Here is a 21,767-nt window from a genome sequence, read left to right on the forward strand (position 1 = left end):
TCCATCTCCAAGCACAAGGCAGGAGCAAAGACATTAGATCTGTCTGCTGCATCTGTACCCGACGCATTCGTGTTTGACATTTTCTTCCGCATTTCAAATCCAACATCTTCCCCTGTTGATCCACAGAAAACTCTGGGGATCACTCTACTGTTTATATGTCTGAGTGAATACAGGACAAAAGGACACCAGCACTCATGACATCAAATAATACAGATAAAGATTTAAAAGCATGAGGAAACACAATAAAAAGTTACCCACTTTCATACCATATATCAAGGCATTTAACAGCAATCGATGGTACTTAAACACAACTTCATGGTATGAAGACAAACAAAATCACCAAAAAGAGATTTAGAATGGCATGTGGAATGCAAACACTTAGGTTATTAAAGTTGCCATTAAAGAGACTATAAGAACTTGTGAAGCAATACATATCCAATAACATTTAAACACCAGTTCCAAAATTCACTCCCAAAAGGGACAGATTCTGCTAAACGTCATTAGCTAAACCCACATGATCTTTAATAGTCCTGGATATCTCATTGCATTGTTTAATAACAACTTCATTATGGTAAATAACTCAATCCCGCTCTGTGGTATAATGAAATATTTGGTTATTGACAGGTTAAATAGATAGAGAATAATCATAAGAAATAATCCCACTGTCTGTAAACATGAGGAAATCTGCAGATGCTGGAAATTCAAACAACAACACACACAAAATGCTGGTGGAACACAGCAGGCCAGGCAGCACCTATAGTGAGAAGCGCTGTTGACGTTTCGGGCCGAGACCCTTCGGCAGGACTAACCAAAAGGAAAGATACTAAGAGATTTGAAAGTAGTGGGGGGGGAGGGGGAAATGCGAAATGATAGGAGAAGACCGGAGGGGGTGGGATGAAGCTAAGAGCTGGAAAGGTGATTGGTGAAAGTGATACAGAGCTGGAGAAGGGAAAGGATCATGGGACGGGAGGCCTCAGGAAAAAGAAAGGAGGGGTGGGAGCACCAGAGGGTGATGGAGAACAGGCAAACAAATATGTCAGGGATGGGGTAAGAAGGGGAGGAGGGGCATTAACAGAAGTTAGAGAAGTCGATGTTCATTCCATCAGGTTGGAGGCTACCCAGCCAGTATATATGGTGTTGTTCCTCCGACCTGAGTTTGTCTCAGCTTGCTCCTGTCCCACTGAACTCATTTCTGCATACCTTGACACAGTCTTATCCCCCCTTGTTCAATCTCTTCCCAGCTACGTTCATGTCCCTTCTCATGCTTTGAATTTTTTCAATGATTTTAAGTTCCCAGGCCCCCTCCGTCTTATTTCCATCATGGACGCCCAGTCCCTATATACCTCCATCCCCCACCGAGATGGTCTCGAAGCTCTTCAGATTCTTTTGGAGTCCAGACCTAGCCAAATCCCAGTGTTGTGTTCATTTGAAATTCTCGACCACAGAAGACAACTGAGGACAAGTAATTAAAGTACTGAAGGAGTTAGGTACATTAGGAGATCAAATGAGAACGGCCAGACTGTTTCTTCCAGCTCACAAGAAGGCGACAGTAACTCAAATGGCCACCCGTTACAGCAGTGATGTGCAGAAGAGCATCTCTGAACGCACAACCCGTCGAACCTCGGAGTGGATGGGCTCCAGCAACAGGCGATCTCGAACACGGAGGAGCTCAGCGGGCCAGGCAGCATCTGTGGGAAAGAGTACAGGCGACGTTTCGGGGCGAGACGTCCGACTGCTGTCTTTTGCTCCGTTTGCTGAGAATGTTTGCATTCGGACTGCAGCAGGTTAGAGTATATTAACTGTGGTTATCCTTTAAAGCGTTGTTGTGATGGACAGGAAACACTTTCAGCGACTCTTTTACCCCTCCAGTCTGCTGAAGCGTCTCAGCAACCAGAGATGCTGCCTGGCCTGCTGAGTTCCTCCAGCACTCGTGCGTGTCGCTTGGATTTCCAGCATCTGCAGATTTTCTCTTCTTTGTCACTTTGTGGATGGCAAAGCGATCGTGGTCCTGAGAAAGGAGCAGTAACACGGTATTGACATTCGCCATGATCGGATTGAACGGCGGTGCAGGTTCGGAGGCCGAATGGCCCACTCCTGCTCCCAATGTCTACGGAGGCGGCGGAATGTCAAACACTGGCGAGTGTCTTTGTTTTTGTAATTAGTGAATCAGTGTCGTTTAAGCGTTATCTTTTAAATGTCATTTCGTTTTGTATCACTCTCCACCTTTAGCCGCTGCAACCCTGCGGGTACATCAGAACAGTTTGAAGGGAAGAGTGGACCATTCTGTGCTCCTCCCCGCCTCTTACACAATCTCGGACCCGCAGGGTTATCTGCGGATCAAATGGAGCAGGGCCGGGAAAAGAATTGTGGAATACAGATGCATATCAGAGCAAAATAGCAACGCCAATGAATGCAACCAAGTCCTGTCTTACTCAGATCTCTATCAACACCGGGTTGTTCTTTTCCCGGAGAACGCCTCGCTGCTGCTGAAACATTTGCAAATTAACGACAGTGGCCTTTATCAATTATCTGTTAGCCAGGCGAGAGGAATCCAAAGAGGAAGGTTTAACTTAACTGTCCAGGCTGACAACACAAATGAAACTGACCACGAGGAAATAACGGGTAGGTAATTTCCCAGTAGTCTTGTTCCATTTGCTGAGAATGTTTGGGTTCGGACTGTAGAAGGGGAAATGTATTAACTGTGGTTATCTTCTAAAGCGTTGAGGAGTTAGTTCTGGCGCACAGAAAACACTTTTAAGGACTTTTTCCCCTGTGCCTTTCTCTCTTCTCAGCACGAAGGAGGTATAGGAGCCTTAGGTCCCACATAATCAGGTTCAGGATCAGTTATTAAACTTTAACCGTCAGGCTCCTGAACCAACGTGGATAACTTCACTCACCTCAACATAGATCTGATGCACAACCTATAGACACATTTTCAAGGACTAATGTTCCCAGTATCTGTCTATATATTTCTTTTGCACATTGTCTGTTTGCCAGTCCTTGTGTGTAGTTTTTACCCTTGATTCTATTGTCTTTATTTATTCTGATGTGAATGCCTGCCAGAAATTGAATCTCAGGATAGTATATGGTTACATAAACATATTCCACAATAAACTTACCTTGAACTTTGAAATTGTATTTAAAATGAGGCAGGACGAGCCCAGCGAGTTGCATTCATGCAGGTTTTCAATGTACTTAAACAGCACAGGAATCCTGAGGGCTAATTTACAGAATTTGACGCCTAATCACAAAAGAAGATTGGAGCATGTGTACAACACTAAAGAGTTGGCACGTTTTAAAGATTATCTCTGTGGTGAACTATGTGCCTGTCGGGACACGCCCCTGCTGACTGCTCCTGTGGCTCCTCCCACAGGCCCCTGTATAAAGGAGATCTGCGGCCTGAAGCTCGGCCTCAGTCTCCAAGACCTTGTATGATAGACACTCACTCCTGGTTCCTTCTTCCAGTCAATAAAAGCCGATATCTCGCCTACATCTCAGTGTGAGTTATTGATGGTGCATCAATCTCAAAGATGTGTTTTCTAAAAATTCACACTCTTCTCCACAGACTGTCTTCTCGCCATAGGTTAGAAAACTCCAAACGTTCACCGCTTTCAGACTGAAGACCTCATGCCTGAATGGCCTGCCCATTATTTGAGGCTGTGACCTTAAGCCACTCTCCATACATTCATGCTATCTCGTCCACTCCTCATGTTATATGTTTTAATGAATTTCCATTGCACTAACCTCAAGAGAACGATAGCTTTGCCCACTAATGTGCTCCTCATTGACAGATCCAGTGTCCCAAGACCATTCTGCTGCATCTTGGCTGCTCTCCATCTAAACTGCTGTCATTTAAGAGAGGATGTTAAGATTGCACCTAGCACACAAGGCTTCTCATTTTGTACTCAAATCTTCTTACAATAAAGGCCAGCATACACGTAGCATAAACACATTCAGTAGGTCAGACCAGATCTGTGGAAAGAGGAAATGAGTTAATAGCTCAGGCTGAAGACCTTCCAAATGTTTTTTATATTTTGTATTTTCAGCATATATAATGTTGAAATTTCAAATCACTTACTGACCTTCGCCTACTGCACCTGTATGTTATTTCTGAGTTTGCATGGAACGTCACAGTTAACATTATGCTATAACAACACCAGCGACCCAGGTTCAATTCCCGTCACCGTCTGTAAGGAGTTTGTACGTTCTCCCCGTGACCGTGCGGGTTTCCTCCGGGTGCCTCGGTTTCCTCCCAGGTTCCGATGACGTATGGATTGGTCACGTGGGTGTGATTTTGCACCTTGGTTGCTTGTCCATCTTTGCTGTTTCTATTGTGTTTCTTTGTATTTATTGTGAATGCCCACAAGAAATAAATCTCAGGGTAGTACATGGTGAAATATATGTACTTTGATAATAAAGTTACATTGATCTTTTATTGGGCGACCGGGGACTCATTGGGCCAGAAGGGACTGTTATTGTGCCTCGTCTGTAAATTAATAAAAATTATAAGGACAACCAGCTCCCTCAGAATATTAAGACATTCAATCTCATACCATTTGAAAATACTCCTACTTCCTCTTTTCCTCCCTTGCACTTTTACACATTATATTCAACTTGCCACATCATTACCCAGTCACAAATTTTAACTGTGCCATCATGAAACACATTTGGATTTTTGTCACAGACCACACTGCCACCAGGCTTAAACACCATCCGCAGATACAAAAAGAGTAAGTTTCGGGACAACAGCCTCCATCAGGACTGCGAGGGAAGAGGAAAGATTGCGGTTTATAACCATCAGAAAGAGATGGGAGAAAGGCTGGGTGGTGATAGGTGGAACCAGATGCAGGTAGAATGGGGCAGGGGGAGTGGATAGGAGTGATGGACAATAATCTTGGCAGACAACGAGCAGACATTAGGAAATTGCCCATTATGATTTATCATCTGGATTCTGCATCTTCTGTCTATTTTCTTTTTTCATTTTGTGTGGTAACAGGCCTTTCTGGCCCAACAAGCCTGCACTGCCTAATACACATGCAATCTATTAACCTACTAATCTGTACATCTTTCGAATGTGGGAGGAAACCAGAGCACCTGGTGGAAACCTACATAGTCACAGGAAGAACGTCCAGACTTCTTACAGACGTCAGCAGGAACTGAACCCAGGTTGCTGACACTCTGATAACATTGCGCTAACTGCTTTGCTGTCATGCACGCTGAAGTGCTTTGTCTCTGTACTTCATATCACCAGCTGTCTCATATATACTAAACTCGATTCCCTTAACAACATTTCACCATATCCAGTAAGTAGCTGATACCCCAGCATGGATTCGTTCACTCTCCACCTTCCTATACCCACACTAGTCAAAACCTCCTAAACTGAATCTTGTCAGGTTATGTCTAGTCCGATTCCTAATCTTTACTTTTTATGCGTTAAACAATCTTCATTCCAAGTCAGTATGTTACTCGCAATAGTGTGCAGTCTAATTATCAACAATCTGTCCTGTGGTACCTCACCAAAGACTTTCTGAGGGTTCAGATAGACCACAACTAGTTTGCCCTTATCTATAATAGCAACAATGTCAGAAAATCACAAAAGATTAGTAAAAATATCATTTCTTTTTCATAGTGTCATTAAGGTCAGCTATGACAACCCTAACCCTATCCCACCTAAGTAAGAGGATCAGAAAGCGAGTGACATTGTTTTCTTTTTCTCAGGCACACCCTAAAAGTCAAAAAGTCTTTTAAGTGTTCCTTTCAACACGCACAGAGAGAGAATCAGTTTTAAAATAAACCTACATTAACCAAAGAATTGATTTTTCACTTGTACTTATATGGAAGCAGTTAATGCAAGTATGGCCACTTTATATAAAACTGCTGATTTATATATTTATAAGATGTTTATTTTTATATTCATATGTAGAAACTAAATCTAAGTGGGAAATTAGCGGAAGTTCCAATTTTCCCCATGCTGGACATCCCCTCCTTTCTAAATGAACGTACTGGCTTGACAATTGTTAAGGTTGAAATATCTGAATATATATTCTCACTGCTGCCATCAGGAAGAAGGTACAAGAGCCCCAGGACTCACAACACCATGTTCAGGAAGAGTTATTACCCCTCAACCATCAGGCTCTTGAACTAAAGAGGATAACTTGATTTGCCCCATCATTGAAATATTCCTACAACCAATGAACTCACTTTCAAGGACTGTTCATCTCATGTTCTTGACATTTATCGCTCATTTATTTATTATTATTGTTTCTCCTTTTTGCATTTGCACAGTTTGTTGTCTTCTGCACCCTGGTTGAACACCTTCGCTGAGCCGTCTTTCATTGATTCTGTTATACTTATTATTCTAGAGATTTGTTGAGTATATCCACAAGAAAATGAATCCACGGGTTGTTTATGGTGACAAATATGTACTTTGATAATAAAATTTACTTTGAACTTTGAACTTCCAATCCTGACTTGTTCCACAGATACAGACAAGAAGAAAACGTCAGGATTCAATGACAACATTCGATATGTTACTCTTACTCTTATTTTGTTTTTCTTCTGTTTTACCATGAAGATGCATAGAGGTGAGAAATTATGACATAGCACAGCCTACCTATACTTGAGCATTATATTTGTATGTTTTCTACAGCTTTCAATTATTTTATTAATACACAAAACTGTGTTGTTATATGGGTTGTATATTGTACTTCATCAAACTGAGATCAGTTTAGCCACATTAAAACAACATTAAAAACACTAGAGAACTGACAGACACTGGAAATCCACAGCAACACTCAAAGTGTTGGAGGAACTCAGCAGGTCAGGCAGCATCTGTAGAGCAGAGTAAACAGTCGATGTTTGGGTCAAGAGCCTTCAGCAGGAAAATTTGCTGAGTACAGTCATGGTCAAAGACACCAAACGACACAGCTCTACCACAGGATCGGCTAATTAGACACGGTATTTGCAGTAATGAGCAAGCGTACAGATGTACCTAATAAAGTGGCCACTGAGTGAAGGTATGTCGGTCAGTTTCTACACCATGCATGGCTTTACCACACCATCCTATTTCTCCATGACACAATGATGATATGTGTAGTCAGTAACATTTTAACTTTTCTCTGCATGGCAACCTTATGGGTTGAGTTGAGTGTCTGTTATACATGGCGCCCAAATTAGGATGGGTGTAGAAACCACTGTTGCTCATGAACCCATTATTTCCTCAACATTAACATTTCACAAAAGTAATAAAATAAAAAAATACTAATAAATGTAATAACTAAATATTAGTGCTGTGAAGTTCCTATAAAATTTTAAATGATAGAATATTCTGCAATCCTATATGTTAAATGAATCTATGATAGAGCATTTTTCTTCCAGTTAAAAATTAACTGTTCCACCTATTCATGCTCAATGGTTACGGGATGTTATGCTTAAATTTAGAGAAGATCCCATGTTCAGTTTTTGAATCTAGCCGAGACTTTTATACATTGTGGGGACCATTTCTGAGTTATTTTACAGATGGTGGTTAATAATATATTTTATTATATGATAAGGGTTTTTTTTTTACCTTTTTTCTTGCTTTTCCTAACAGCTCTGACTTTGGTAGTGGGTTTAGATTTTTTCTGTATAACAAAATTATTATATTTCAATATTATGATTTAATTCAATTTTTATGAATACAGGGTGTTGTGATTGTAACAGTATTTCTAATACAATGTATTGGGTACTATTTTTTCTTTTGACTTATAATATAAATCTTGTTGTACTCTGTATTCCTCTATGCAGAAACTAATAACAAATATTGAAAGAGAAAAATTAATTAAGTACAGTACATAATATGCATGACAGAAACTCGTTATAATCTTGACAGAAGAGAAAATTAGTTAAAATGTTAGCTGCACAACTTTAAATGTTTAATATATAATTATTTTGGCTGGAGTGTATCAATTCAAGGTTCTGACCAGCAACTGCTCATTGCCAAAGGGGGAATAACATGAGTTTTTTTTTCTCCTTAGATTCTAAACGAGCTCAAAAGCGATCAAAAAAAGGAAATGCTTCTCAGAATGGTCAGGTAAGCACAACCATGGGGAAAGTTGAGGTTATTTTATCCATGTAGATATTTGTTTCTTGAATTGCTGCTCCTCCACAGTCTGCAAAGATATGGGCTCTCTAATATGTATTTAGAGAACACCTTGGCTCATCTGATACTGGTTATTGGCAGGAGATGTTGTACTAGTGTTAGTGGAATGGTGGAGAAACAGGATGGTATGGTAAAGCTGTGCATCAGCATTCTACATATAGTGACTGACCTACATACATACATATAGTGGTCTCTTTACTGGTACACCTGTACACTTGCTTGTTAATGCAGATATCTAATTATCCAATCACATAGCAGCAACTCAATGCATAAAAGTATGTAGACATGGTCAAGAGGCTCAGTTGTTGCTCAGGCCAGAATGGGGAAGAAGTGTGACTGTATGACTTAGTGGAGCGCCTCAGAAACTGCTGACCTCCCATGATTTCCATGCACACCTGTCTCTAGAGCTTCCAGAGAATGATGCGGAAAACAAACACATCCGGTGAGCGGCAGTTCTGTGAGTGAAAATACCTTGTTAATGAGAGAGGTCCGAGAAGAATGGCCAGACTGGTTCAAGCCGACTGGAAAATGACAGTAACTCAAAGTCAACGCATTATTGCAGTGGTGTGCAGAGCAGTCTCTCTCAACGCATGTTACATCAAACTTGAAAGTGGATGGGCTACAGCACAGAAGACCAGGAATATACACTCTGTGGCCACTTCATTAGGTACAGGAGGTACCTGATAAAGAGGCCATTGACTGTAGGACTATGGCTGGGCTTTCAGATGATCGTACTGAGGACACGGAGATGAGAATTGAAAGGCTATACATCACAATAATCACATTCCCAACACCGTGTTTGAACACAAGCAATATTCCTCTGTGAAATGGTTGTATCATGAGCTTTCTGTGTTTCATTGTGCATGACCACAACTGTTGCATATGCCTTAACTTATGCATAGTTCCCCAAAATGAGTAACATTGCTGTAACATATCATCTTCCCAATCGCAGATGGTTCAAGGACAAGGAAACAGTTTCATGGGGAAGGGCAGCAGAGGCAAGGAACTCTTTAACACAGGGTGTTAGCAAAGACTGCTGTAGCTCAGAAACAGGCCATTGAGCCTCTGGTCCATGCCAACCTGATCTTCTACATAAATGCACCTGGAACATAACCTTTCCAAACCTGTTGCTGACATGTCGGGTGCTGGGGTGGAGATACTTCTCTTCCAAAGGTGGTGTAAGGCACTCATTTCCTCCGCTAGCCTGCAGGTCACTCTTGGGCAAGGTGTAGTACCTGCTTAGCCTTTTCCTCCCCAATCAGGGCCAGGTGGAGCCATGGGGGCAGGTGGTGGGTGGTCGTACGAGCGGCTGGTGCATATCACGTCCTGGTTATGCGGCCACTGACGCCAGCAGTCAATCTCCAAAGAGCATTGATAATGGCTGGAGTCACCCATCTTGTAAAGAGGCTGCCCAGGAGAAAGCAATGGCAAACCACCTTTCTTAAAAAAATTACCAAGAATAATCACGGTCATGGAAAGACCATGGTCACCCACGTCATACAACACGACACGTAACAATGACGATGATGTTGGCAGATACAGTAGCTGGAGATCTAAGCAGCACATTGAAAACAGGAACCAGAATAGTTGAGCAAGTGCCATAAAGTTATAGACTGCTACAGCACAGAAACAGGCCCTTTGGCCCATCTACTTCATGCTGACGTGGTCCTCTAACTACTTGCACCTGGCCCATAGCCTCTGCAAACCCCTCGCGGACATATGTCATGAAATATGCTGTGCAGCAGCAATATTGTGCAAGACATTAAAATTACTCTAAGCTACAGAAATAAATAACTAGTGCAAAAGTGGAATAATGATGTGGTGTCCATGAGTTTGTGGACAGTTCAGGCTCCTGCACAGATCTTTGGAATTCAGCTAATCTGTGTCCTGCTGCGTCCTTGGGCAACCATGCTTGCGATATATGACTTCATGTTATCAGCAAACTTACCCATTAGACTAAGTAACAATTAAAAAATAAAATAAATAAATCACGCAAACAAGGAATAGTGACATGGTGTCCGTGGATTCATGGACTATTGAGGAACCTGATGGTGGAGAGGAAGAAGCTGTTCCTCAAGCATTATGTGTGGATCCTTAGGCTCCTGTACCTCCTCTGCATAAGCACGACAAATTTCACAACATATGCTCATGACAACAAACCTGATTCTGATACTAACGAGAAGAGGACACGTCCCCGATGGTGAAGGTCCTTAATGATGGACACAGCCTCCCTGAGGCTCCATGCCAACATGATCCTATATTAATCCCATTTCATTCTCCCCACATTCCCATTAACTCCCCTAGATTCTACCCCACAATTTACAGTGGCTAACAAATGGGCAATCTGTGCCTCTCTGGAATGTGGAAGGAAGCTGACCCACCCGGGAAAGCATGCAAACTCCACATGGACAGCCCCAGTGCTCAGTGTTATTTGTACCTTCACCAATTAGTGGGAACGCCTGGGAAACAAAATGATTAGATACTGTATATTCATGGAGGAGTTAGATGACTAAAGAGATCACACCATCAAGAGTACTGAGGCGATTGGCTGTTATTATAAAGAATGCTGCCTCTTGCTTTCATTTTCTGCATTTCTATCATTTGTATTATGACTGAAGTATGAAAGTTTTCCAACTAACTACTGTTTGAATGTTAGAATCTTTTTAAAGCGAAAACGCATTCTCCTTTTAAATGATATTTTATCCATTTGTGAATTATTTATAACCGTGACAAACAGTCCAAGGAAAAATATTGCATCTGTTCTAATTAACGTAAACATGATTTGCAATTGTGGATGGTTACACTCAGTGTTCTTCCATCTTGGAGAGCTAGATGTTCACGCCAAAGTGACTTCACACATCACGGTTGACATTTAGCTCACTTCTGCTTCTGGATTGTGTTTACCTAAAAGCCCGGTGCAGATATACAGACATTAACTGACCTAAAAGCACAAAAATAACAAAAGGAAATGGAGGTGACCACCAAAGTGACCAGCTATGCTTTGCTGCAGGATATGACAATGAAAAGCCACAAGCCCCTTTAAACTAACCCCTATAATGTTACAATTAGTAATGAATCTCACTCTTCTGCTTTTCTCAATTCAGTGGTATGAAACAAGCAACAGATTTTTTTAGAAGGCGAAGGTAGAACAGAATGGCTAAGATGCCCCAATTTTTTACCTGAATCCCTCAATTTAAATCCATCTGGAAATCATTGCCTGGAAATTAGATTTGGTGCACAACATCACCGTGTTCATTTTGAGTGCTCAGTTGGGTCTCTCCATTGCAAAAGAAGGACACAAGTTTTAAGATGTTGTATCCTATGCTCAGAAAGAGTGCAGAAACATGGCTTACAAAGTCCCAATTGTGTTCCCACAAATTAAATGCAACTTCCAAGACTGTTGCATAGCAACACCAAAGGAGATTCAGTCCTTAAAGACACACTTGGCTTGGCAGCTGGACAGTGGTGATGATGGAGATAGAGGCCATGGGGTCAAGGGGCAGGGGTCAGGGGATAGAGGACCTGGACTGAGAATGGGAGACGGAACTGGAAATAGGAGACTGGGAATGGGAGGGGGGGGGCAGGGGACAGGTGACAGGGAAGGACAGGGGACGGGGACAGGAGGGAGAGGACTGTGACAGGGAATAGAGAACAAGAAACAGAGGACAGGTGTCAAGGCAGAGAGGACAGGGCACAGGAAATGCAAGACAGGGAACATGGGATGGAGAATAGGGGAGATCTCCCAGATCTATTGACAGTTAAGGGCAAAAGTCTTTGATCTGAAGCATTAACTTTCATGCTCTTTTCACAGATGCTATCAGACCAGTGAAGTATTTCAATAATTTTCTCTACTTTCATTTTAAATTTGCAGCATCTGCATTTTTGGTTTTCTCATTTCTGTGATCAAGATTGGCCAGGCAGGTGAATGTTGGAGGCTGAGGTGATGGAAATATGATCTGGTGCTCTAGTTGCGCAATTGTCGACCCTTGCCCCTAAAAAAACCTCACCTGGTGTGCAGGCTCAGGGCACCGATGTCCCTTTTCACCAGTTTCAGACAGCTCTAAATCAGAATCAGAATCAGGCTTAATATCAGTGGCTTCTGTCGTGAAATTTTGTTTTATTTGCAGCAGCAGGACATTGTAATTCATAATAATAGAAAAAATGTGAATTACATTTATATATATATATATATATATATGTTAAATAAGTGCAGTTTGTGGAAAAATAGAAACAAAAAGTAGTGGGGTAGTGTTCACGGGTTCAATGTCCATTGAGAAATCGGATGGCAGAAGGGAAGAGGCTGTTCCTGAATCGCTGAGTGTGAGCCTTCAGGCTTCTGTACTTTCTTTCTGAAGGCAGCAATGTGAACAAGGCATGTCCTGGGTAGTAGAGGTCCTTAATAATGGATGCTGCCTTTTTGAGGCGTCGCTCCCTGAGGATATCCTGGATGCTATGGAGGCCCGTGCTCATGATGGAGCTCACTAAGTTTACAACTCTCTGAAGCTTACTTCGATCCTGTGCAGTAGTCCCCCTCCCCCATAGTCAGCTGTTCACCACAGACAGCCAGGGCCTCGCCAAATTTTTCCTTCAGACAGCTGGGGCCAGCATCTGGAAGCCAGCCCATGTGTGGCAAAGATGTCATGGATTAATGACATCAAGCTGACTGTAAACAAAAATGACCAGATTTCCATCAGCCCAATTCCAATCATGGAGGAGACTCTGCAACTCTAGGAAATCAAAACCCACCATCAAGATTATCAAAAGGGAATTGAACTGAGGATTTAATTGGACAAATTAATGCCGTGTCGCTTCCCACTGGTCTTACTTGATTTGGTTTGCTTGTATGTAGTTGCAAAGCCACCAGCAATTTTCAAACATTCAGCAAAGAGAAAGAATTCTCAATCAGTATCAGTAGTTTCTCTGTGGGGAAAGATGCACACTCAGTGGCCATTTTAGGAGTGTACCTAATAAAGCAGCCACTGAGTGTATATCTGTGGCCTCCAGCGGTTGTAGCACATCAGCTTTGAAGTTCAGAGATACTCTTCTGCACGCCACTGTTGAAACGTGAGGTTAGCTGCCTTCCTGTCAGCTTGGACCAGCCTGGACATTCTCCTCTGACCTCTCTCGTTAACAAGGCATTTTCACCCACAGATCTGCTGCTGGCTGGATGATTTTTGATTTTTGCACCATTCCCGGCATGATACATCCAGGGGATGCTGGAATACTCAAACCACCACCAACACCAACAATCATTCCACGGTTAAAGTCACTGAGACCACGTTTCTTCACCATTCTGATGTTTGGTCTGAACAACAACTGAGTCTCTGAATCACTTAATAAAGTGGCCATTTCTCTATATCTTCATCATAGAGAAATCGCTCCTACTGGTATGGCGGCCTCTGACAATGCTGTGTACCCTTCAATGTCCACCGAAGCAAGGCTGATAAGGTTAAAGTGCCCAGGAAATGCAAGGCTCTTCAAAGAAAAGTTTACAGCTAAATTCATATGGTTTTGTGAAAAGGAAATCGTGCTTGACCAACGGATTGAGCTTCTTTGAAATAACCTATGGTGTGACTAAGAGAATTGTGAAATGTGATATGCTTAGATTTTCCACAGAACATTATATAAATATCTGTTTCAAAGGTTATGGTGCACAGCAATGGTGCACGAGGTGACATACTGGGCCGGATAAAAGATTGGCTATCTAACAGAAAACAGAAAGTGGGCGCAAGATTTTCTCGCTGGCAAGGTGTAATCTTACTAAAAGTCAAAGAAGTTGCATGGACATCTCCCACTTTTAATGTATATCACCAACTGTTCCGATAGAGAGTGGCTGAGAGACAGAAAAAGGTTTAGATAGCATGAGAGTAATAAAGGCAGATAATGAAGAGATGAGGAGCGCAGTCAGCTGTTCAGCTGTTTTGATAACAAAGCGGGGGGGGGAGTGAGGTGTGGGCCTGGGAGGTTCATGATTCTAATTCTGGAGTTTGGATGGTGAGTGAGTAAAAAAGTGGCAGAGAGAGAGGTAAAGGGAGAGCGAGATGGATAGAGAGCAAAATAGAGTGATAGAGAGGGAGAAATATAAAGATAAACAGTAAGAGAGAAAAAAGATAGAGAGGGAGTGAGGTGTACAGAGAAAAAGAGAGATAGAGAAAGAGTAAGCAAGAGAGAGGGAGGAAAAGAGGGTCATAGAGATAGAGATATAGGAGAGAGAGAGAGTTTCCAATGGATAGTAAATGGGAAGAGAAACAGAGACTTGTAGATCAGTGCGGGATTTGTCGCCGTAGATATCGGTTGAGATATGATATTTGACAGAACTGGGGTGGGTAGACTCAGACCTTTTGTGTTCCTGTTAATGAATGGATTCTGCAGTTTGAAGAAGCACAGCCCAAGGATTCCTAGAGTTGCTTAAGATGTTATACTTTATCAAGGAAGGACTTTCCTTTGTGTTCCTGGAAACCCACAGCAGAGCTTGGAATAATTTTCTAATTTCAGAAGTCAGGGTCCAGGTATGTAGACACACTGACATGCTCACCAGTGGGAATTCAGCATGATCAGAACATCAGTGCTGAGGGTATTGTCCTGGGGGTAGATGCTGATGTTAGCTCACCTATCCTGCCTGTTTGTTTGGTGAACTTTGCAGGGGCAATACTTCTCTAGAGCTTTGAGTTTGCCCATGCCGCTGAAGAGTAAAGGAGAATAGAACCATTGTTGCTTGGTTGCTCTGCGCTGAGTTTGATACCACGGAAAGCTGGCAGATCCCAGTGCCCACTATATTTGTGAATATAGAGTCCAGATCACCTCCCTGGTGCAACGATGAGTAGCAGATCGGAAGACCACAGGGATACAGATACCATTAATGCTTGCAGGCTTTTTCCTGTCAGGTTGAGTGAGACTCAGTCTAGAGGTCATAGGTTTAGGGTGAAAGGTGAAATAATCAATGGGAATCTGCGGGGGAAAGTTACACAGAGGGTAGTGTAAGTGTGCAACAAGCTACAAACTAGATGACAGGCCAATAGTTGAATTTAAGAGAAGTTTGGATAGGTACGTGAATGGAATGGGTTTGGAGTGCTATGGTTCAGGTACAGTTAGTTGGGACAAGGCCGAAGACCATGCTGTTATGAGTGATGAACAGACCTGATGGACAAAGGGGTGCGGAGTTAACCATTCACAATCCCCCTCCTGAGAACTACAAACTATTGCTGTTGCTATGCTGCTCATGAGAGAGAGATAAAGCCCAGGTGCTGAGGACCCGCCCATCGATGCCAAGATTTATCCCGCATGCGCAATCACTCTCAGCATGTCTAGAAAGGCGGCTGAGAAAGGAGACAGTTTAACTGAGTCCAGGGTTGATTTAGCAGAGATGTTTTTACCAATCTTGTACCAGGAGAGGTTAGAGGATGGTAAAACGGAGAATAGTGGAGCTAAAGAAAGTAAGGGAGATGAAACAGGTTTAGTGGTGTCAATGAACGAAATTTCGAACCTGGCTCACAAGATACCCCTAGGTCGACACTTAGGAGTGAGGAAGGAGGTTATGGAGGCACAGAGTAAAGATGAGAAACAGATGAGGCAGTTAGAAGGTCCAGGGTTGAACATGGATGATCTGTCTGGCTTGACAGAGCTGTTTGCAGTTGAGGAATTTAAGTGTGTTCCCGATGATATTAAAGCAGTCCTAGATGAAAAGGATGCTGCTACCTTGAGGGAGTCTGCTGGGTTAGCAGACGAGGTTGTTTTAACCTGCAAGGTTGAGTTTACTCCGAAGGGGAGTTGCTCAGAGAGTACCTGGGAGGATCAGGGGAACTTAAAATTTGAATAGGGGACTGGTATTGAAAGCCTAGAAGAGGCAGATGTCCCATTTGCTTGTGTTCAGGATGTGAAGGATGTGGTGTCACAGGATACTGAACCTAGTGTTGAAGCTCAGGAAGAGTCTGAGGTATCTGATTTAGTTGAAACGGAATACAATCCTTTTGGGTCAGAATGACTTGGTTCAGTGAAGAAAGGGTTAACCTTGGCACCGGGAGAAAGAATTGTTGGCACTTATCTTGGCAATTCAGCATTTTGAGGTCTACGTCTGTGCAGCACAGAGACCATTAATTGTTTATACTGATCACAACCCTTTGGTATTCTTGGCTAACATGAAAAATAAAAATAGGAGGTTATTAAGTTGGAGTCTGTTGTTACAGGAATTCGATATTAAAATATAACATGTAAAGGGGAGTGACAATGTAATTGCTGATTGTTTATCTAGATGTTAATTTGAAAGTGTATCTGTATTATTCTTGTAGTTAAGACCACTTCTGTATTTTGTTAAACTCTGTAATTCAGTAATATGCTTTATTAGGTCATTTTCACTCTGGTGAAAATTTCCAGAAGGATGGGGGTGTTATGAGTGATGAACAGACCTGATGGTCAATGGGGTGCAGAGTTAACCATTCCCAACCCCCACCCTCCTGAGAACTATGAACTGTTGCTGTTGCTATGCTGCTCATGAGAGAGAGAGATAAAGCCCAGGCAAGAACATTTGCTACTGATAAGAGGCAGAGAGAGACTGTTGATTTACTGTATTATGACTCTTCCTGGATTATTTACCCTCCACTACAAGGACTTTACTTAGCTCGTTTACATTCCTCAGGAGACAGCAGGAGTGGCTTGATTTGATGGACACGGTCATTCAGGATTGATGGATAGCTGAGTCCCCGTGAGTGGGGATAAAAAGACAGGTCTGGAGAGACACCCTTCAGACACACCAGTGGACACTGACTGAGTGTTGGGAACCCACAGAAAGGTGGGGGCTTCAGAGACCTAACCAGGAGATCAGTCAGTAAAACTCACAGTGTTACAGCAGGGCCGGTGGGGACGTGTGTGTGTCCACTCATGCCAGAGTGACAGAAGAACAGTCTTGCTAAAGACCAGAGGGGTCATAACTGAATGACCACAACGATACGATGGATTATGAAAGCAACAGAAGGTTTGGCTGCTGTAGCTGTTACATCTCGCTCGCTCTCTCTCCCTCTCCAACAATACAACAACCATAACCCCCTCAGCATTTATGAACTGAACTCTATACTTTCCTATGACAATTCATTTACTCCTAGACATGGATAGAGCTTGTTTATTATTGACTATTATTATTCCTACACTTTTAGGTTTACTAACTTGTTTTATATGTATATTTGCATTTTTGATATTGTATTGTGTAGTTTACTAATAAACACCTTTAGTTTGGTACCACCAGACTCCAATGGAGTCTTCTTTCTCTGCTGGTCAGACACCCAGTTACGGGGTACGCATCAATGCTAACATGTATTAGATGGGCTGAAAGGCCTGTTTGGGCTGTAGTACTCTACAACTCTAGGCCATGATAGTTATTGCTGAAGATGATTTAATAGAGTTGCTGAGATCCAATGTGACCTTGATTTCCACAGAGGTCACAGCCAAAGGTCTCCCACAGAATACTTGCTATGATGGCAGCCCTGAAAAACCAGAACCTCAGATGCATGGTTCATCAGTAAGATCTCATTGGGAAGTGGTATCTCTGAAGTGTCTGTGGAAGTCAGCATTCTACAACTTGTCCTGTGCACATCCTGAAAACTAAATAACGACTGGAGTGGGAGGGAGAGAAATGAAAGAAATAAAGAAGTTCAAGACAATTTTCTGATCAGGTGCATCACTCTTCCTAAACTGGCCGTAATTCCATCAGTTACAAATGTTAAAAGAGGACAAATAAATATTCGTGATATTGCTCTCATTGTGTACGATATAACTAACTATTGGTTATTGGTTTATTATAGGTATAGGTATTGGTTTACTATTGTTACACGTACAGAGATACAGTGAAAAGTTTTACCTTACCAACAGTCATGCAGATCATGTACATTGAGGTAGAACAAGGTAAAACAATAACAGTACAAAGTAGACTGGAAAGGCTGAATTAGCTGCCATTTTAATAGCTCAGCACTCTTTGTGAAAAGTGGGAAGTTGTTGTCCATGCATACTTTATTGTTTTATTGGCAAAAAGAGTCAAGTAACTCATTGCATTGAATGGTGCTGAACACAAGCGTTATCTTGTTCCATCACTGGAAATGCACAAGGATTTTAGAGCAAGAGATGCACGGAGATCTGAGTGATCTGCAAATGGCTAACATGCCAGTACACCAAGTCATTTGGGAAACTGGAGGAACTGAATACAAAATAGGGAAATGTGTTTCAAATGCATTAGGCATTACTGAAATTGAAAACGCTGAATTTTGTACTGGTTTACTGGGTTGGCTGGTGTATGGGGGATGGTTAGAAAAGCCAGGCTTGTAACCTCTGAGATTTCGAACCTGGAGAGGTGACTTGAATGAAACAAATCCAATCTTAGCAACGTAGACAAAATGCTGGAGGAACTCAACTGGTCAGGCAACATCTAATAAAAAAAGTACAGTCGACGCTTCGGGCCGAGACCCTTTGGCAGGACGATCTCGATGGGTCTTGGTAGGATGGAGTCATTAGTGTCTCAAAGCTTTCCAGCACAAAAACAGGATTAATGCAGAGAGGATGTTTCTCCTTGTGGAAGAACCTAGACTCTGGGATCAGTTCAAAAATCAAGGGGCGTTTGCCTAAGAGAAAAATGAGACAAACGTTTTCCAGTCAGGGCATAATGAGTCTTTCCACCTCGCTTCCTTAAGGTGCCATTGATTCAGAGTCTTTGAATATGCTTATGGTGCTATAGACTTTGGTGAAAGGCTATCGTGAGCAGATGGAAAGGCAGAGCTAAGATAATAAAGCAAAGTTAATTAGCATAATAAGAAATAAATAGCATTGAAAGCTTGAGGGGCCAAATGGCCTATGCCTGATCCTAATTTATATATTCATGTTTATACAACAGGTGCAACAGAATCTTCTGGAATATTCCATTTGCAATGGCAAAATATTCCAAGAATGATATGGAGGTGAAATCAAACAAAATTGATGGCAAGTCAAACTACCAAAAGCTTGGTCAATATAGTATATTTAAGAAGGGTCTCCAAATAGAAACAAACTTAGAACTTCAGAAAAAGTTTAGAGAGGGAATTCCAAAATTCCATAAGTTTTAGAATTGCCCTTACGGATTGGAGGATTGCAAACGTGACCAGACTATTTTGGAAAAGAAGAGAGAAAATGGAGAATTGCCAAGCTGTTAGCCTAAATTTAGTTGGAGAGAAAGTGCTGGAGCCCATAACAAGTGACACACAGAAAATGTTGCAGGAACTCAGTAGGTCAGGCAGCATCAATGGAAGTGAAGGATTTGTCATGAGGACATTGGAATCTCTGATTCTAATGAAGCGTCTAAGCATGAAACATTAACTATTCATTTCTCTCCGTAGATACTGCCTGATGTGTTGAGTTCCTCCAGCCTCTTGTGTGTGTTGCTCAGGATTTCCAGCATCTGTAAAATCTCTTACATCATTAACATCTATATTGGGGTTCACTGAGCAACACGTCTTGTTTTGCTCCAGATCATGTTTTGACTAATGTACTGAATTATAAAGGCTGTGACTAATAGAATAAACAAGGGGGAAATCAATATTTGGATCTTTGGAGGGCTTTTGATAAGGTCCCACGCATTTGCTGAAGACTTTGGTGACATACTAGGCTCTTCTTGAATATTGAATATTATAATATATTGAATACTGAGGGATGTGGGGTAGCACCGGAAAATGGAACTGAGGTAAAAGATCTTGGGGAAACGTGGGGCAGACAGGAATGACTAGAGAGCTAATGTCGGCTTCTATTCCTACTGTCCTTGTGTCCTTATGAGTTCCAGAGCTTAGCGTTAGCAGCTAAAGCTTCGCCCACCAGTGAATTTCTGGAAATGCAAAATAAAATCAGAAATTCTATTGATGATAGTTCAACTCTCAAAAAACAAGAAAATTCATTGCATCAAATTTTATTTTTACTAGATTACTCTAACAAAATTTGTGACCTGATCCTTTTTCTTTATTTAACAGAAGAATCCAACGACAAGCAACCCCACGGTAATATACTCTGATGTGAACTCATCAGACTATGTAGGAATTACTGGAAAGGCAGATGAGTGGTGATACAACAGAAGAAGGCCATTTTCAGAAACTGAGTAATTATTCATAAAATAATGTCAACCTTGTTTGTATGAATTGTTTTTATTTGTTCAAACAAAACGTGTAGATGTGTTACCTACACACATTAAGGAATAATTGGCCAATGGACAAGAAATTATCTCCTGGTGCTTGTGCTCTGAAGAATGAAATTTCTTGATCAGATTAAGGAAAGCGCATTTGAGAGAATTTGTTTCAAGTCTTCAATACATATTGTCAACATATACGTTTGAAAAGGTGTTGCATTCTCATCACTGAAACAAATATTTTCTGCCCCTGTGAGTCTCTCTCTACATCTGAGTCTACCTGAACTGAAGCCAATAGTAACCGGAGGGTGAAACTTAATTTGACACTAATTCATGCCAAGAGATTCATCTTCTACATTTTCCTAGTGTTTGGTCTGACATTACAGTAGTCAATTTCCACTGAGTACACAACAACTTGATTATCGTCTATATTGTAATTTTTCTTGTTTAATTTTCTTTTAACTATGTTTGTATAATCACCCATTTGTCTATAAATGCTCAGTGGATTATCAGTACTTTTTATAGTTTCTTTTTATAGTTTCTTTTTATAGTTTTCAGCAGATCCCATATACAGCCCTGTCCTTCGGTCGAGGCTGATTCCTTGCATCGGCAACCACACTGATCCTCTCTCCACACCACTCAACCCCATACTCACCTAGATACTGTGCAACTATCAGACATTATGAGATTGCCACACTTTTGCAACCTTGCAGTTTGAAAACTGGTAAAATGTTCCCTATGCTACAACCACAACTACACATTCTAAAGTATGTCAGCTTCTGTGAAGCACGTTGGGGTATCCTGAGTTCATATAAAGTAAACACAAGCCCTTCTTTCCTTTGGTTTTATACTTGTGTGCAGTTGTATGCCACGGGACTTGTGCCACTGGGTGCAGGTGCACCAAGCTTTATTAAAGTTCAAAGTAAAATTTGTTATCAGAGTACATACATGCCATCGCATACAACCCTGAGATTCTTTTCCTGCAGGAGTACTTGGCAAATCTACAGAACAGTAACTGTAAACAGGATCAATGGATGACAAACTGTGCAATTGCAGATAATAAATAAAATACAATAAATAATGAGCATGAAATAACAAGATAAAAGTGTCCTTAAATGAGTGCAGTTATCCCCTTTTTCTCAAGAGCCTGATGGTTGAGGGGTAGTAACTGTTCTTGAACCTGGTGGTGCGAGTCCTGAGGCTCTTGTTTGTACCTTCTACCTGATGGCCACAGTGAGAAAAGAACATGGCCTGGGTGCTGATTGTCTTTGATGAGGGATAATGCTTTTCTGTGGCAACGTTTCATGTAGATGTGGTCAGTGGTTAGAACATAGAACACAGAAATCTACAGCACATTACAGGCCCTTCGGCCCACAATGTAGTGCTGACCATGTAACCTACTCTGGAAACTGCCTAGAATTTCCTTACCACATAGCCCTCTATTTTTCTAAGCTCCATATACCTAACTAAGAGTCTCTTAAAAGACCCTATTGTATCCGCCTC

General features: G+C 41.7%; 1 protein-coding gene across 1 annotated transcript; it reads left to right on the forward strand.

Annotated features, from left to right (window-relative positions):
- The first annotated feature begins 1,558 nt into the window (after positions 1–1,558).
- LOC132394804 (uncharacterized) lies at positions 1,559–21,209 on the forward strand. Its single transcript, XM_059971211.1, has 5 exons — positions 1,559–1,784; positions 2,230–2,622; positions 6,483–6,584; positions 8,016–8,071; positions 20,113–21,209. Exons 1-5 carry the CDS (start codon positions 1,559–1,561, stop codon positions 20,203–20,205), a joined length of 870 nt encoding a protein of 289 aa, XP_059827194.1. The 3' UTR covers positions 20,206–21,209.
- Positions 21,210–21,767: the final 558 nt, after the last annotated feature.

The sequence above is a fragment of the Hypanus sabinus genome, chromosome 5 (genome assembly GCF_030144855.1).
Source record: "Hypanus sabinus isolate sHypSab1 chromosome 5, sHypSab1.hap1, whole genome shotgun sequence".
In the NCBI taxonomy this organism is placed as follows: Eukaryota; Metazoa; Chordata; class Chondrichthyes; order Myliobatiformes; family Dasyatidae; genus Hypanus; species Hypanus sabinus.

Excerpts from the sequence above, each read along its gene's own strand:
- LOC132394804 (XM_059971211.1), top strand. The coding sequence starts at position 1,559 with ATGGCCACCCGTTACAGCAGTGATGTGCAGAAGAGCATCTCTGAACGC. Across the intron at positions 1,785-2,229 it reads TTGCATTCGGACTGCAGCAG|CCGCTGCAACCCTGCGGGTA; the intron begins GTTAGAGTATAT and ends CTCCACCTTTAG. Across the intron at positions 8,072-20,112 it reads ATGCTTCTCAGAATGGTCAG|AAGAATCCAACGACAAGCAA; the intron begins GTAAGCACAACC and ends TTTATTTAACAG.